At 47.8% G+C, this 15,592-nt stretch overlaps 1 protein-coding gene across 2 annotated transcripts; it reads left to right on the top strand.

Moving 5' to 3' along the window:
- Positions 1-1,720: 1,720 nt before the first annotated feature.
- golga3 (golgin A3) lies at positions 1,721-15,227 on the top strand. 2 transcript variants are annotated; one of them, XM_084457611.1, is made up of 24 exons: positions 1,721-1,833; positions 2,674-2,952; positions 3,583-3,858; positions 5,045-5,157; positions 5,285-6,024; positions 6,511-6,619; positions 6,788-7,094; positions 7,217-7,419; positions 7,793-7,930; positions 8,317-8,478; positions 8,605-8,973; positions 9,060-9,137; positions 9,256-9,519; positions 9,782-9,876; positions 10,072-10,288; positions 10,524-10,667; positions 10,756-10,953; positions 11,427-11,543; positions 11,663-11,802; positions 12,050-12,182; positions 12,272-12,394; positions 12,546-12,710; positions 13,059-13,225; positions 13,392-15,227. In XM_084457611.1, exons 2-24 carry the CDS (start codon positions 2,787-2,789, stop codon positions 13,579-13,581), a joined length of 4,614 nt encoding a protein of 1,537 aa, XP_084313737.1. In that variant the 5' UTR covers positions 1,721-1,833; positions 2,674-2,786; the 3' UTR covers positions 13,582-15,227. The 2 variants fall into 2 exon arrangements, with proteins under 2 accessions (XP_084313737.1, XP_084313736.1); XM_084457610.1 differs by lacking the exon at positions 1,721-1,833 and adding an exon at positions 2,073-2,166.
- The last annotated feature ends 365 nt before the right edge of the window (positions 15,228-15,592 follow it).

The following is a 15,592-nucleotide window of genomic DNA, read 5'->3' as shown; positions in this document are numbered from 1 at the left end:
AGTAGGCTACCTACACAAACTTTTAGGACAAAACACAGAGTTGTCGGAGACATTTTGGTCCGCAAGAAATGAATACAATTTTAAAGTATAGCCAGTAAAACGATGTAAGCAATCAAATCAAATGTTGGAGCCTAGTAAATTACCTGCATAATTTTTAGGGTATTTTCTTCAAGAACAAACAAGCACAGCATGACTGAAGTTATGCATTAATAATGCATGTTGTGGACCACATGTTTCCACTGCACATCTTATGTTATTAAATTAAGTTACAATTCGTCTTTATCTATGTAACAACAACAAAAATAACAATAACAACAACACGCACAGAAGACAATGTTTTCTCCCCACTGACATACGCAGACCGAAGTGACGGTGAAACTTTTCACTGCGCTTTTTCATCAGGCAGTAGGCTTGCTGTGAACAAAGATTAGGCATAATACTTACTTTCTGTGCAACACATTCCGTTACAAAAAGTAGATACGCTGTCATGAAAACATGTGCCCAAAGCGAGGTATTAACACTCATTTTCTTTATTTCTTCCTTTTCTCCGAAGCACACTGAACCGTAACCCAGTCTTCTTCCCACTCTCCATTCACCTGAAGTCTCGGGAGCGCGCTTACATCGTTCACGGACCCGCGTACACAATCAAATCACTGGGATTAATGCTGCATGCGCTCACTCTCAATCCCGCGTGGCAGCCAATCAGTCAATGCCTATGAATAGCTACCGTAACTTTATGCACCATGTGATATGCGTATTTAAAATTCAATGTTTCACATTAATAGGCTGAATAAGCACCATATATAACACAATCTGTACGAACATGTGAGGATGACAAGATGATTCAACACTTGATCAACTCTAAAAAGGACCACATTTTATAATTTTGTTTTAGACTTTCTGTTTATTTAGGCTGCATGTGGAATGTGCAAGGATGAAAAGTGGACAGCATTTTTATTTGAAGTTGCATTACTATCATCAAAGCATGCTATTGTGGACATAGTGCATTGCAATTTAGGTAGGCCTATAGCCTGAACTTTCTAAATATCCATAACCATAACCTGGTTTACAACACACAGTTGTATTGCTATCAATTACAGATATCCAACCGTAGTAGGCCTTTAAAGTTTTGGCATAAGTTGTAGAATGGTTTGAAATTGGAGGAAGAGGCTAGGAGAGAGGGAGAGAGGGAGAGAGAGAGAGAGAGAGAGAGAGATTGCGCATTTATTTCAGAAAGTAGGGCGCAGTTGCACTGTTTTTTCCAACAGGGGGGGTTGTTACATTGTTTTTGTGCGTACATAGAGGCGTGTCTTCATACCATGGATGTGCTTCATACCCACAACTCCCCTTGCTTGCGAACGATATGTGTCCTCATTATTGTAGATCGTGTAGCAACTAATATGAAATCAGTGTATTTAAAACGTTTGGATAACAGGATCACAACTTCTTTGTAATGAATTGGGGATGAAAACGGTTAGTATAACATACATTTCCATTACAAAGTCATATAAAATACCTTTTATAGACTTAAATGAGTCATGTTTACAATTGTGTTTCCAGTCGGACTTGTAAAGCGAATGGAACACATATAGCCACGTAGGAGCAGTGAGAAGAGGCGTCGGAAAGGTTGTCTTTTAATTCTATTTATTAGCGTTTCACCCTGTGTCATTCCGTCAATTTAGTGGTAATATATATGTAATATAAATTCAATTGCATGGTAGAATTGATCAACCCAATAATCAAATATGTGGGAATATCTGATGTGCAATAGGCTCGAAATATATCTAGGACTAGCTAGCTAGACAGAATCACAACCATCACAAACACAGTCGAGTAAGTGAGCTAGGTAGCTAAGCTAACGATTTAGCTAGACTCAAGACTGTCATTTAGACGCAGTGCCATGTCAGTAAAAAATATTTGTACATTTTTAACATCTCACTGTCTAGATAGTTCGGTTGTGTCTGCAGAAGCCTGCTGTTTGCATGTGTTGTTAGCAATAAGCAAACCAGTTTGCAAGCTACATGCTAACTTAGCTTTTGCTAACTGGGTTGTCACACCTTGCTGCTGGCTGTCACATTTACTGCACGGGACAGCCGCGAGCCCGGGGCACTGAAACGGGTGGTCAGCGCGAGCCGCGACTACACTCGACAGGTCTCAACATTAATGGTGCGTTCGTTTATAACTGGGAGGTGGTAAATTGCGACTTGCTACTAGGAATGATTAAATAAAACACCGCATGAACTCGCACTTCCTCGTCGCAAATTCGGATATGTTTCTCAGCCCCCAGTTGCTCGAATGCACTAGATATAACTAGGTAACTGTGATATAATGGTATATAGATATAACTAGGTAACTGTGATATAATGGTATATAGCTCGAATGCACACAGGTCGGAGGTAGGTATTTTGCCACTTGCGACTTGCCACCTCCGACCACAAACGAACGTACCATAAGCACAAGTAGCCTGCCCGTTAGCAAGCTATACCCAATCCACTTAACGTTAGCCTTTGCTTAGTTTATTCGTGGCGTTATTTTATTCCTTTCTAGTTTATTATAGCTATCCTGATAAATATGTTAATTGTGGCTGTGACCTAACAGCTACATCGACCATGTTTATGTGTACTCTTCTAGGTTTATGATACACACAATGACACATTTGTATTATAATTTCAGGGGAGCTTTTTTTTGCCTCAGCTGTCCACGCAAGAAGACAATACTGAAGGCAGACACGTTGGCGCACATTTTCCATGGGGCAACTGCACGAGACGGTCTGATTCTATATTTGAATGGAAGTCATCAAAGCAGAAGTTGCTGAAATGGAGGGTGAAACTCAGCAGCCAGACATCGTACCGCAGGCCAAAGAGGGTGGCAGTGATCCTGTAGAGAAAGACGCACAGCTCCTGAAGAAAGCAGTGCTGGAGAAGCCACAGGCCTCAGGGGATGTTCTGAATGGTGAGTAGGACATGACGCACCCTGCTCGTCGCTTGATGGGATTGGACATGATTGGGCTGCTCATCATCTTTGATCATTACCTTTCACTCACTGAGCAGTTGTGTACCTATTGTTTTTATGAGTCAGTGTTATCCACACCCTGTGGGCTATACCAGTGTCCTACCCACCTTAGCTATGTATAACCTGTTTTAGTGGCCGAAGGGATTAACAGGCTGCTCCTCTGCCCTCCTCCCTCGGTTCATCTGGCCCCAACCTGCGACATGCCTCTCTGTAGTCTGTGCTTTTGTCTGACATTCCTGGGCAGTGTTTTCCATTTGCATATAGAGCATGTCCCCAGTCATATCACCACATATTAAAATGCCTGTTGGGTGTCAATCGGATTGTATCAAACTGCCACTTCCAGTTCCCATAGAGCAGCTATTGTAGCTTGACAAAGCTGTTTGACTGGTTACCCAGAATAATCCACAATAGATTGGAGATATCTAAAGGCAGCTTTGTCACCTATTCTTCAGGCTACTGTAAGGTATAATATAGCAATCCTTTGTCATTGTATGCAATGGATGCCAGAAACCACACACTCAGTAACACACTCCTCTGCCCCCCCCCACACACACACACTTCCTCCCATAGGTTCTGCCAGGGCAGACACAGTGCCAAACGGAGGAGAACGTGTAGCGGTGGAGGGCCTCGGTGTTGATGGGGCCCCCTGTCCTAATGGCCCCCTGTCTCCGGCAACCCCTCCCCAGGGCGTCAGCCCCCTGTCCAGAGAGCCCTCCGCAGGTGTGGCCGCCTTCCCACCCATGCTAGAGAAGTCAGAGGGAGCTATTGCTGAGGGCACGATGAGTCACAAGGGTGACGCTTTGCAGTCGCTCAGACTAAGTATTCCTATGCAGGAGACTGAATTGTGTAAGCATACTGAAACCTGTATCAGTGAGTGCCCCCATGTATTTGAACCTCCTTTTGCTGTGGGATTTTGCTTCAGAGACTTATTTTGGTAACCCTGCCTGTGCTAACTAGCCCCTGAAAGAGAGCTCATGGGACCTTTTACAGTGTCTTGACCCTGCTTCTGTTTGTAGTCTTTTAACTGCCTGGTTGGGTGCGGGTGCAGTAGTGGCCTTGTGTGAACTAACCCTGTATTTTTGTTGTGAATGTTTTGAATGTAGACATGCTGACCCCCTTGTCCATGCTTGTGATATGCAATATAGGGTTGTTCCAGAGTCCTGTAGTCGAGTATATGGTTATTTTTGCATTGTGCTTTTTTATTGACCCAATATTAATTCCTACAAATGTTTTTGTAGAGTAAAGCCTAGAATATTGTACTCCATGCAGCTGGATTTCTAGTTCATCTACTCCATGTGATTCTTCAATTAAAAAGTCCTTCTTCAAACCCCTTGTTCCACTCACACCTGCTGGTTGATTAGCCCATCTGGCTAGTCACAGTCTTGGCTACCTGCAAACTAAACTCACTAAAATGAACGTGAATTCAAACTGTTTTGTGGTGGCGCTAGGAATGAGACGGTATGGATTTTGGAATTACGGTACGGTATCTAGTTACACAGTGCGGTTTACGGTATTTCACGGTATATGGCATTTCACCTCTCCAACACACATAAAAAAACAAGTATTTACTATATATTATATATTAATAGCAAGCTTATATTCAATTACAAAATTAACTGTTGCAAGCAACTTGAAATGTGAAGTTTCAGCAGCGCACAGGGAATGTCACGGTTCTAATACCGTGGACATTTTATACCGTGGTTCACGGTTTTACGGTATACTGTCTCATCCCTAGGTGGCACCCTCTTTTACCCTTGACCGAGAAAAAGAATGGGGCTGGCAAAAAGATTGATTCTAACACTGTGTATGTGTGTACTGGTTTGCATGCATCTTCACTCCTAACCATGGTGGGAATACAATGTCATACAAACCCTTGTCTCAAATTCAAAATGGCCTCTCAACTAAGAGGGCTAAGACAACATAGTGGTAACAATAAGTTATCAAACTAATGGTTGTTTGTATGACACTGTCAAGTGTATTGTTACTTGTTGTTGTGCCCGGAGGACGGGTGGTAAACACACTCTCCCTACAGCTGCCAAGGAGCCCTCGTTGGAGATGGAGAACGAGGAGAAGATCCGTCTGGATGCCCGCAGGCGTCTGGAGGAGCAGCTCAAACAGTACAGGGTCCAGAGGCACAAGGAGAGGGTCAGTGGATGCACATTCACAATATCATTCTTTGGCAGGTATAAGATCCCAGTAAGCCCCTTGTAATAAGCTGGTTATATGCTGTTGAGGTGCAGCATTTTCATTCAGCTGTTTTCTGTTCTTCCAGTCCCACCGTTCTACCCCCAAAAGAGGACAGTTCAGCACTCTGGACCCGGAGCTCATGCTCCACCCGGAGGCCCTTCCCCGTGCAAACACATCCTCCATGACCAAGGAGTACTCCTTCCTGAGGACCAGCGTTCCCCGGGGGCCCAAACTGGGCAGCTTGGGATTCCCTACAGCCCGGGAGAAGAAGGCCACCTCCAGGTCCCCCCGCCCCAGCAAGATCCACTCCCTGGCGGACTACAAGTCACCGGAGACACCAGGAGGAGTAGGAGGAGGAGGAGGAGATGGGATGAGGACGTCAGCGGACACCTCTATGGGTTCCATCCAGTCCACCCTCAGCTCCGTGTCCACCCTCTCCGAGGTCAGCGTCGTGTCTGAGGTCAGCTACTCCGAGACGGACGGTCACCCGGGGACCGCCCTCCATCCCGCCGCGGACGACGCGTCGGAGCTGGACGGCAGCGAGTCCGGGACCAGGCACGGGGACGGCAACGACAGCGACAGCTCGTCCTACAGCAGCGTGTCCACCAGGGGGCGGGGCGTCGCCTACGGGATGCTGTCGGCCGCCGTGGGCCGACAGGGGGGCTCCTACACGGTGGAGGGCAGGGAGATCGCCCCCGAGGCCATGGGGCTGTTCCCCTCGCTGCAGGAGGTGCTGCAGGCGGCCAGCGACGAGCAGCGTCTCCTGGAGCTGGAGAGGGAGGGCGCCGGGGAGCCACGCAGCCGCAGGGACAGCTTCTCCAGCAGGTACGCCGGCGCGCTCGGCACTGTCGTCCCTCTCCAGACTCAAATAGTTGAATAATAATGGATTTGTATGCTCTGCATACTATATAATAGAGTCTGTGCCACTTCACCGCCCAAGCTGGTGTTCTAAGGGCGTATATACGGTTCAAAATCGAAAGTGTGACGGGTCGTAGCAGCAAATGAGAGGCGCTAGCCCAGGTTAAAGGGCATATCTATGGGCGGGAGCGCCTGATCGCGAAAGTCGTTACCGATTGGTGTTGCAGGGATTCCAGTGAAACCAATGAATTGCCCGGATTCGAGCACCAGATCTTTGCATGAAGTGTCCCAGACCCATAGAGAGATCTGCAGTAACGCAGTAAGCTCAGCGAAAGAACTCTCATGGGTCCGGCGTTAAGACTTAGCTGCACTGTAATAAATCAGCTCGACAACGGGATAACGCGTGCGCATTTTCCTGTACGGCTGAACACTGTTGTCTTCCCCCCCCTGCAGCGTGTCCCTGGAGAGCTCTGTGATGGGACACGACGAGATGCTCCAGGTGCTAAAGGAGAAGATGAGACTGGAGGGCCAGCTGGAGTCTTTGTCCTCGGAGGCCAACCAGGTATCTCCTTCGCCGCCGTAGATTCACGGAACTCTACTCTAGCGTGGTTAGGAGTCAGGACCGAACAAACGTAGCTAGCTACCTCTCGGGGATATGAAGTTCCCCCCACCGCGCCGCTGTGTGTTTTGAGTACCGACGTTCTCTTCCCCCCCCCCCCCACCACCTCAGGCTCTGAAAGCGAAGACGGAGCTCCAGGCCCAGCTGGCCACGGTGAACGCCCAGCTGCAGGTCCAGATGGAGCAGGCGCGGGCCAGCCAGGAGAAGCAGAGCTCGCTCTCCACGGAGGTGTCGGCGCTGCGCCAGAGCTGCTACCAGCTGGAGAGGGCCATGGTGGAGCTGCAGGGCAGCCTGGAGAGCAAGAACGCCGGCCTGGCCTCGCTGGGCAACGACCTGCAGCTGGCCGAGGAGCAGTATAGCAGGCTGATCGGCAAGATGGAGGAGATGCAGCAGGCGGTCTCCAGCAGGGACAACGCCGGTGAGTGGGCGGGGGAGAAGGCGGGGGGAGGAGCCTAGCCGGAATGTCGGTTTGTGAGCGACACGTCGGCGGTGACTCCTCCGTTCTTGATGTTCCGTCTGGTTCTTCTTGGCTTTCCCCAGTTCAGGAGCTGCGTCAGCAGATGGGCGGCCTCCAGAGCCAGCTCCAGCAGACCCAGCTGGAGCGCAGCACCCTGCAGAGCCGCCTGAAGACCTCGCAGGCCGAGATCGACTCCCTGCAGCAGGTCCGCCAGTGGTACCAGCAGCAGGTGGCGCTGGCCCAAGAGGCCCGGGTTCGACTCCAAGCAGAGATGGCCAACATGCAGGTAAGGGCGTCAGTTCTCATGTTAACAAGAGGTTGAAATGTCGGAAATTGACGACGGACATAGTGGATGTGATGGTTATTAATCGCTTGTTTTGTTTTTTAAATTGATTTGTTTTAATGTTATATTATTGATTTTGTGTACATTGTTCTAGATGTTTGTGCTAAGCACCGTGTGATTTCATTGTATTTTAAAGTGTGCTATTTAAATAAACCCATTATTATTGTTATTATTATCATTATTATCATTATTTTTTAACATTTTTTTTATTGTGTGGTTGATGCCTGCCGAGTTGACGTGTTGAAGTTGACGATGGATGTTGCGGATGAGATGTGGTCGATGCGTGACGGAGTGGAGGTGTTGTGTTTGGATGCAGGTGGGTCAGATGTCCCAGGTGGGGGCTCTGGAGCACCTGAAGCTGGAGAACGTGACCCTGTCCCACCAGCTCACCGAGACCCAGCACCGTTCCATCAAAGAGAAGGAACGCATCGCCGTGCAGCTGCAGAGCATTGAGGTACAGCACAGTACAGTACACCCTCTTGAAGGGTCAGTGGTTCGAATCCCAGCTCCAACTGTCCACATGTCGAAGTGTCCTTGAGCAAGACACCTAACCCCAAAATTGCTCCCAATGAGCAGGTTAGCACCTTGCATGGCAGCTACCGCCATTGGTGTGAATGTGTGTGGGTGGGTGAATGAGAGGCCATTGTAAAGCGCTTTGAGTGCCGCTAAGTTGGAAAAGCGCTATATAAGTGCAGTCCATTTACCATTTACCATTGAATGACTGGAATGACTACCACTGTTGATTGAATGACTGGAATTAATATCTTTGATCTGAGCTGAGTGTAGGCCATTGTTTTGACCTCTGACCTTTTTATTGAACCCTATTGTGTTTGCCTGCAGGCTGACATGTTGACTCAGGAGGCCGCCTACCACCAAATCCAGGATGCCAAGACCATGGTGGAGGATGATCTCCAGCACAAGCTGGAGGAGTTTGAGGAGGAGCGGGAACACTTACTGAAGCTAGCCAACACAGCCAGCTCTCTGGAGAGGGAGCTCGAGCAGGTGAAGAACCTGCACCCACTGTTGCTTGATGAAAAAAATGTCTGATTACAGTTCGGAAGCACTGTATGAACGTGTCTTTGTCTTTAACAAAGCTCTCACATTGACCCATCTTCTCCGGACCTCCAGGTGAGGTTGACCCTGTCACAGAAGGACGTGCAGCTAGCGTCTCTCCAGAAGGAGCACCTGGACCTGATGAGACAGCTGACCAGCGCTCAGGAGAGTCTGCAGACCAAAGAGCAGTCCATCAACCAGCTGGAGGCCCGCTACCTGGAGCTGGAGGCCCAGCTGGCAGAGCTGCAGGCGGAAGGGAGCGTCAAGGACGAAACCATCCAGTTCCTGCAGAACGAGAAGATCGTCCTGGAGGTGGCGCTGCAGGCCGCGCGCGCCGACAAGAGCCAGCTGGACGAGGGGGCGGAGCGACTGGCGGATGGGGTCCTGGTGGCCTCGGAGGTCCTGGACCAGCTCCGGCAGGAGGTTCAGGTCAAGGTCTCCCAGGTGAGCGGCCGAGCCCCTTGGACTGTTGACAGACAATGCTTGATATGAAGTCATAAATAATACGTTTTTTTCTGTGTGTTCTGCAGATCGAATCTCTGCAACAAGACAACGGTACCCTAAAGAAACAAGCTCAGAAGTTGAAAGATCAGTTCCAGCAGCAGAAGGTGAGCATCTCTGATTCTCTGCCCATTTGGAAGCACACACACACACACACACACACACACACACACACACACACACACTCTAGACCAAACTCCCCTCAACTCTTTTCGTCCGCCAAAGGTAATGGTGGAAGCCTATCGGCGGGACGCCAGCTCCAAAGACCAGCTGATCAGCGAGCTCAAGTCCACCAAGAAGCGCCTGGTGTCGGAGGTCAAGGGCCTGAAGCAGGAGCTGCTGAGCGCCCAGGGGGAGAAGCAGAAGGCCGAGCTGGAGCAGAGCCGCCTGCAGAAGGAGGTGGCTCGCGTCCAGGAACAGATGACCGGTCTGGAGAGACACCTGCAGGCCGTGCAGACCGAGCGGGACCAGCTGGAGACCCAGATACAGGTACTGGTACTGGTACTTGTGACGCGGTGTTCTGTAGGACAATATAGACACTTAGTGTAATGGAGGCATGTCAGTGACGGCGTTCGTGGACATCTTCACTCGGGAGTGTGCATGCTACTCAGGAGATCCGGGATTACACCCCACTGGGCAGATTTCCATGACTATGTTTGCATGTTTGGAAGTACAGGGCATATGGCTCCTACGAACCCTCGCGGCGTGAGGCGTGCGGCAACGTTTGACCGTGTCCCTCCGTCCTCCTCAGTCTCTGCAGTTTGACCAGAGCCAGCTAGCCGCCGCGACACAGGAGAACGAGGGCCTGAGGAAACAGGTGGAGCAGATGCAGGGCGACGCCAAGAAGTGAGTCACTCGGCCGAGACTAGCGTGGAACCAGCACGGTCCCCATAGAGATGGCCCCGCCGGTCTCACGACGAATCTTTTCTCTGTAGATGAGTATGATACAGCTTGATGCCATGAACAGAAGTCCTGATAACCATCGCTCAGAACTAATTCACCTCCTATCCCCTTCGCTTTACTTCCTACTCCCTCCCCCAGGGCCATCTCGGAGCAGAAGGTACGGATGAAGCGCCTGGGGACCGATTTGACCAGCGCGCAGAAGGACATGAAGGCCAAGCACAAGGCCTATGAGAACGCGGTGGGAATCCTGAGCCGCAGGCTGCAAGAGGCCCTGGCCGACAAAGAGAGCACCGAGGCGGAGCTGGTCAAACTCAAGGCCCAGGTCTCGGATGGTGGGAACAACCAGGCCCTGCAGGTACAAAAACCTTACTTCTGAGATGACCCAAAGGTTGACGTTCACATCCTGAAATGTGCCTAGACTAGTTATTAATGTGTGTGTGTGGTGCGTGTGTGGGAATTGTGATTGAATACTGACTGCACCTTTAGTATTTGTGTCCATGCATGTCATTTTCTATGTGGACATACACACACATTAACAATTTGTGTGTGTGTGTGTCTGTGTCTGTGTCTGTGTGTGTGTGGTCTCCCAGAACAAGATAGAGGCCCTGCAGAGTGAACTGCAGGCTGTGAGCCACAGCAAGGCCATGCTAGAGAAGGAGCTTCAGGAGGTCATCAACCTCACCACCAATGAGCTGGAGGAGTACCAGGAGAAGGTCATGGAGTTGGAGGACGAGGTCAGAGAATGTACACTTTGCAGCAATTAAATATGCAAAGATGACCTGTGTCTTTGATTGACGGTATGAATTTTCTTGTCACTCACAGCTTCAGGAGGCGCGATGCTTCAAGAGGAGGATTCGGAAGCTGGAAGACGCCAACAAGAAGTTAGCTCTGGAGCTGGAGCACGAGAAAGGGAAGCTGGCAGGACTGGGGCAGTCCCACAATGCACTGCGGGAACACACAGATATTTTAGAGACTGCTCTTGCCAAGAGAGAGGCCGACCTGGTCCAGCTCAACCTCCAGGTCGGACATTTCTCTCTCACCACTGAGCACTTTCTCTCTCACCACTGAGCACTTTCTCTCACACCACTGAGCACTTTCTCTCACACCACTGAGCACTTTCTCTCACACCACTGAGCACTTTCTCTCTCACCACTGAGCACTTTCTCTCTCACCACTGAGCACTTTCTCTCTCACCACTGAGCACTTTCTCTCTCACCACTGAGCACTTTCTCTCTCACCACTGAGCACTTTCTCTCTCACCACTGAGCACTTTCTCTCTCACCACTGAGCACTTTCTCTCACACCACTGAGCACTTTCTCTCTCACCACTGAGCACTTTCTCTCACACCACTGAGCACTTTCTCTCTCACCACAGCACTTTCTCTTACACCACTGAGCACTTTGATAGTTTAACTAAACCCATGTCCTTCCCTTTTTCTGAAAGGAACTGACTAGTGTTAATTTCCTTTTTCTGACACTCACCTACTCTGCAGGTTCAAGCTGTATTGAAACGCAAAGAGGAGGAGGACCAGCAGATGAAACAGCTGGTCCAGACGCTGCAGGTCGCCCTGGAGAGGGAGAGGGCCAAAGTCAAAGACCTCAAAGAGCAGGTAGGGGATCTCAGTCCAGCAGTGAAATCAGTTCTCATTCAAGCACAGCAGCTTCATAGCCACCCAGCCAATGTCCCGGGGAGACTGCCGGTGTTTTAAGTACGAGTTGTGTCCACTAGGTGGCAGCAGCAAAGGCTGAGGCGGCCCACAACAGGCGGCACTACCGGGCGGCCATGCTGGAACTGTGTGAGATCAAGAAGGATCTGCAGGCCAAAGAGCAGCTGGTCAAAGCTCTGCACAGCGAGGCACACAAACTACAGTGAGTCCCAGTTAGAGGATCGCATGTGGAAGATTCCAAAGCCAGAGATATAGCTAGTGCTTTGTGCATGAGTGTATAGAACATAGTTAACCAAACCTTCTATTTTCTATGGTTAGTTATGGCATTCTCCATTTATTGGATTAGGAAGAGCTGATTTAATTCATGAATTTCTTCTCTCTCTCTGTCTCTCTCTTTCTCCCTCTCTCTCTCTTTCTCTTTCTCGATCCCCCCCTCATCTCCACTGCAGGGCTCAGGATGAGAAACATTCTCAGGAGGTGTCCACATTCCGGGAGCAGTTGTCGGAGGCCCACTCCCAGCTACAGATCCTGCAGAAACAGCTGGACGAGGAGCTCAGCAAACAGCCCCTCACCAACCAGGAGGTAGACGGCAGCGCGCCGCGAGTACGAGACTTCTACCGGCTAGCCTGATAGTAAGGTGAGATATCATTCATTGTCTGTGTCTCCCTCAGGTGGAGGACTTGAAATGGGAGGTGGAGCAGAAGCAGCGGGAGATCGAGACCCAGAAGCAGCAGCTGGGGGTGACGGAGCAGTGCAGCCAGAGGGAGCTGGAGACTTTACAGACAGCCCTACAGGTGAGCGTACAGAGCAGAGCACAAACGCACACTCACGCAAAATCAGCGTAAACGTAAAACCAGATCCAGCAACCTTCACTTACCATCACCGATGTGTGTTTGGTGGCTGTTGTACACCTGACACCATGCCTTCCTTTCTGCCCCCCCTCAGGGCATCAAGGTGGAGCTGGAGACGGTGCAGGAGGAGCTGGGCAGCACCAGGAAGGACAAGTTCATGCTGCAGGCCAAAGTGGGCGAGCTGAGGAACAGCATGAAGACGGTGCTGCTGCAGAACCAGCAGCTCAAACAAGACCTCAAACAGAACCGTCTGAGGAAGGTGAGCAAGACCGAGGGGGGAAATCCAGCTAGCTCTTGATAATTCACACTCGCCCCCCCACAGTGCTAGTTATGTCAATGTTTTGATCTGAACCATTGTATATGATCATAAGTAACCTTAAAACAGGGCTAAACATGCATTTTCCCTTTACTACTCCTTTAAATGACTCACAGCACAATATGACTCTTATGACTCGCACTGAATGGAGTCAGCCAGGGTTGCGTAATCTGTATTTATTTAGAGTATCAAGTTTTTGATTGATTTTGGCTTTGTGTCAGTGTTGCTGGTATTCCCTAAGTTACTTTACTGTAAGTCTCATGTTGCTGGTTTATTTGTCCGATGGAGCAGCAACGTATGGAGTTAAAGGGGGAGGCGAACCCATCCAACCCAGTGACTCCAGTGAAGATCCCAGACTGCCCCGTGCCAGCCTCCCTGCTGGATGAGCTACTCAAGCCCACAGCCTCCGTCAACAAGGAGCCCCTAAATAATCTGCATAGCTGTCTGCGTCAACTCAAGTAAGATTGTTATTTTCTCTCTGTTCCTGGACTACATTACAGTCATTTAGCAGACGCTTTTATCCAAAGAGACTAACAATAATTGCATTTAACGTAGGAAGACCCTGTTCAGAGTGCCTTTGTATGATTACAGATATGATTTGACTGTTGTTATTTTTGTCTGCAGGCATGAGATGGACAGCCTTCAGAAGCAGATGGAGGAGCACACGGTCACGGTACATGAGTCCATGAGCTCATGGACCAACGCAGAGGAAGAACTGGCTCGTCTCGAGGCGAGGGACAATGACTCAACTTCCTCCCCGCATAACACAGCGGTGGAGAAGGAGCCAGCAGGGGAGGAGGCAGAGCTGTCGTAATCAGGAGCCTTCTCAGGCCAATGCAGAGGAGTGGAGTTTTATCCACTAAGGGCACTACTTTTACCTCCCTTTATCGTTTTATTTTTTTTCCATCTCTTAATAATTGCTGCCAACATTTGGCATTATCAAATCAGCACAGATGGTGCTTGCACAAAGTAATACTTTATTATATTATACCATAGCTTTATTCTTTCTTTGGACTGTGTCTATATTTTTTGTTACAACCTTTTGTCATATTTATTGATTTGCCATTCAGGAATTACTATTTCGAATCAGAGAGTAATGACTTCCTCCTTCTCCTGTCTTGTAGTCACAGTCCCTAATAAGACCTACTGTCAATAAAAGGTAGTTTTCAATCCAGTAAAAAGTGACTGGTGTTGTTGTTAGTGCGATTCTTAGTTAAACAGACTAACTGAACTGTTCTTCCACTCCCCTGTGCCTGCAAATGAGCATAGCCACTCACTCCATTACTTTGAGTGAGCTGGTCAAATGTCCTCCATGAATTTCAAAACTGTTGTGATGATTTGTCATCATTCTTCTTTTCATACAGCTCAATTTCATGGCATTACCATCTGTTGTACTCAGTTTGGAATTACCTATAGTTAAAAAGGCAGTGTTCCATATTTCAAGCTTGCTTATTAACATATCACTGGGGGTTCTGAACCTTATTGGAAACCTTTTTTCTTCTCAGCTATGTATGACATTGTGTGTGGGGGGGAGGGGGTTGTTGTATGGCCTGGACTGTAGTGATGTTGTGTATGGTGAAGACTTAATAAGGAATCTATGGAATGCTGTAAAAGGACTAAATGTATGGTATGAACATATCCTTATTTTTAATGAGTGTGTGCAAGATGTTATATGTTCAACTGTATGATGCTGTTTGCAAATCCAGACTTGATTGGTTTAATGTAAAGTATTTGGAGAACATTGCACATTTTAAGAAACTTAAAGCTTAATGTAACTGACGGGGGGGATTTAGGGAAGGTGTAAGATAACTTTAAGCAAGATGTTACTACTTCTATGAGTAAAATACTCAGATGTACTCATTTTTGTTGTTGCTATTGTTTCATACTCACAGAAAATGTCAACCCTTCAATTGTTTCCTTTTGAGGTTGATTTTATTGGCAAGGGAAAGTGCTTATTCTTTGCAGAGGTTAATATATTGTGAGTAGACTTCTATTTTTCTCGCTTTTTCTTTGAATGTAATTCCAAGCTAATTGTTTAATAAGTGTAAGGATTGAAACATTTGAGGGGAGTAAATATTAAATGTTATCATTGCAACCTATACATCAAAGCAGGATCCAATGTCACAATGAAGATTAATTAGGAACTGCACATTACAGCACATACAACTGACATGACTGTAGTTTTAATGTGTTAATTTCCACTCTGTATCTCTACCAGGTAACAATATAATAACATGCTTATTATGTATGTGCAAAAGGACAGCTAATTGTCAAAGGGAGAGAAATGTGCATTTCACTGGTAACAACTAACATAATCTCTAATACTGTGTTATGAAATAATGGCTTGAAACAATCTATTGAGACTTGGTGAATCTTGACAACAATGACTAGATCTACCTTTCACTGTATCTGTATTTTAATATATAAATAACATTTGCTGATAAACAGAGCTGGGGCAGAGAAGCTCTATGCATAAACTGTATTTGCTGTTCAGTCTTTTAATCTGCAAAGATTGGGATAAAATTGATTAATTCCAATACATGCAATTTATATTGGGAGATGTCATGTATTTATCTCATAAAATTGCACTATTCATCAATTATTGTCAAACTGTTTATTTCGATCACTTTAATATTTACATACCTTTCGCATACCTTTCAATGAGTGTCTCAGACAGAGCCCTGTCTCAGATTGCAGAATTTACCACACAGATCATAAAATTATAAATCCGGTTATAATTTCGGTCAGGCATTTTGTTCGTGGAATCTGAGGTCCTTCCTCAACACATTTTGAACCCGTCGCGGTGAAGAAGGCAAGCCAGGCAG

The sequence above is a fragment of the Borostomias antarcticus genome (genome assembly GCF_949987555.1).
Source record: "Borostomias antarcticus genome assembly, chromosome: 23".
Taxonomy (NCBI): domain Eukaryota; kingdom Metazoa; phylum Chordata; class Actinopteri; order Stomiiformes; family Stomiidae; genus Borostomias; species Borostomias antarcticus.
The sequence above is the reverse complement of the archived record's forward strand: the minus strand, read 5'-3'. Positions and strand labels throughout refer to the sequence as shown.

Bases quoted from the DNA above. Each gene is read 5' to 3' on its own strand.
- golga3 (XM_084457611.1), top strand. From the start codon at position 2,787: ATGGAAGTCATCAAAGCAGAAGTTGCTGAAATGGAGGGTGAAACTCAG. The intron at 9,138-9,255 runs GTGAGCATCTCT...CGTCCGCCAAAG, and splicing joins ATCAGTTCCAGCAGCAGAAG to GTAATGGTGGAAGCCTATCG. The intron at 11,544-11,662 runs GTAGGGGATCTC...TGTGTCCACTAG, and splicing joins TCAAAGACCTCAAAGAGCAG to GTGGCAGCAGCAAAGGCTGA.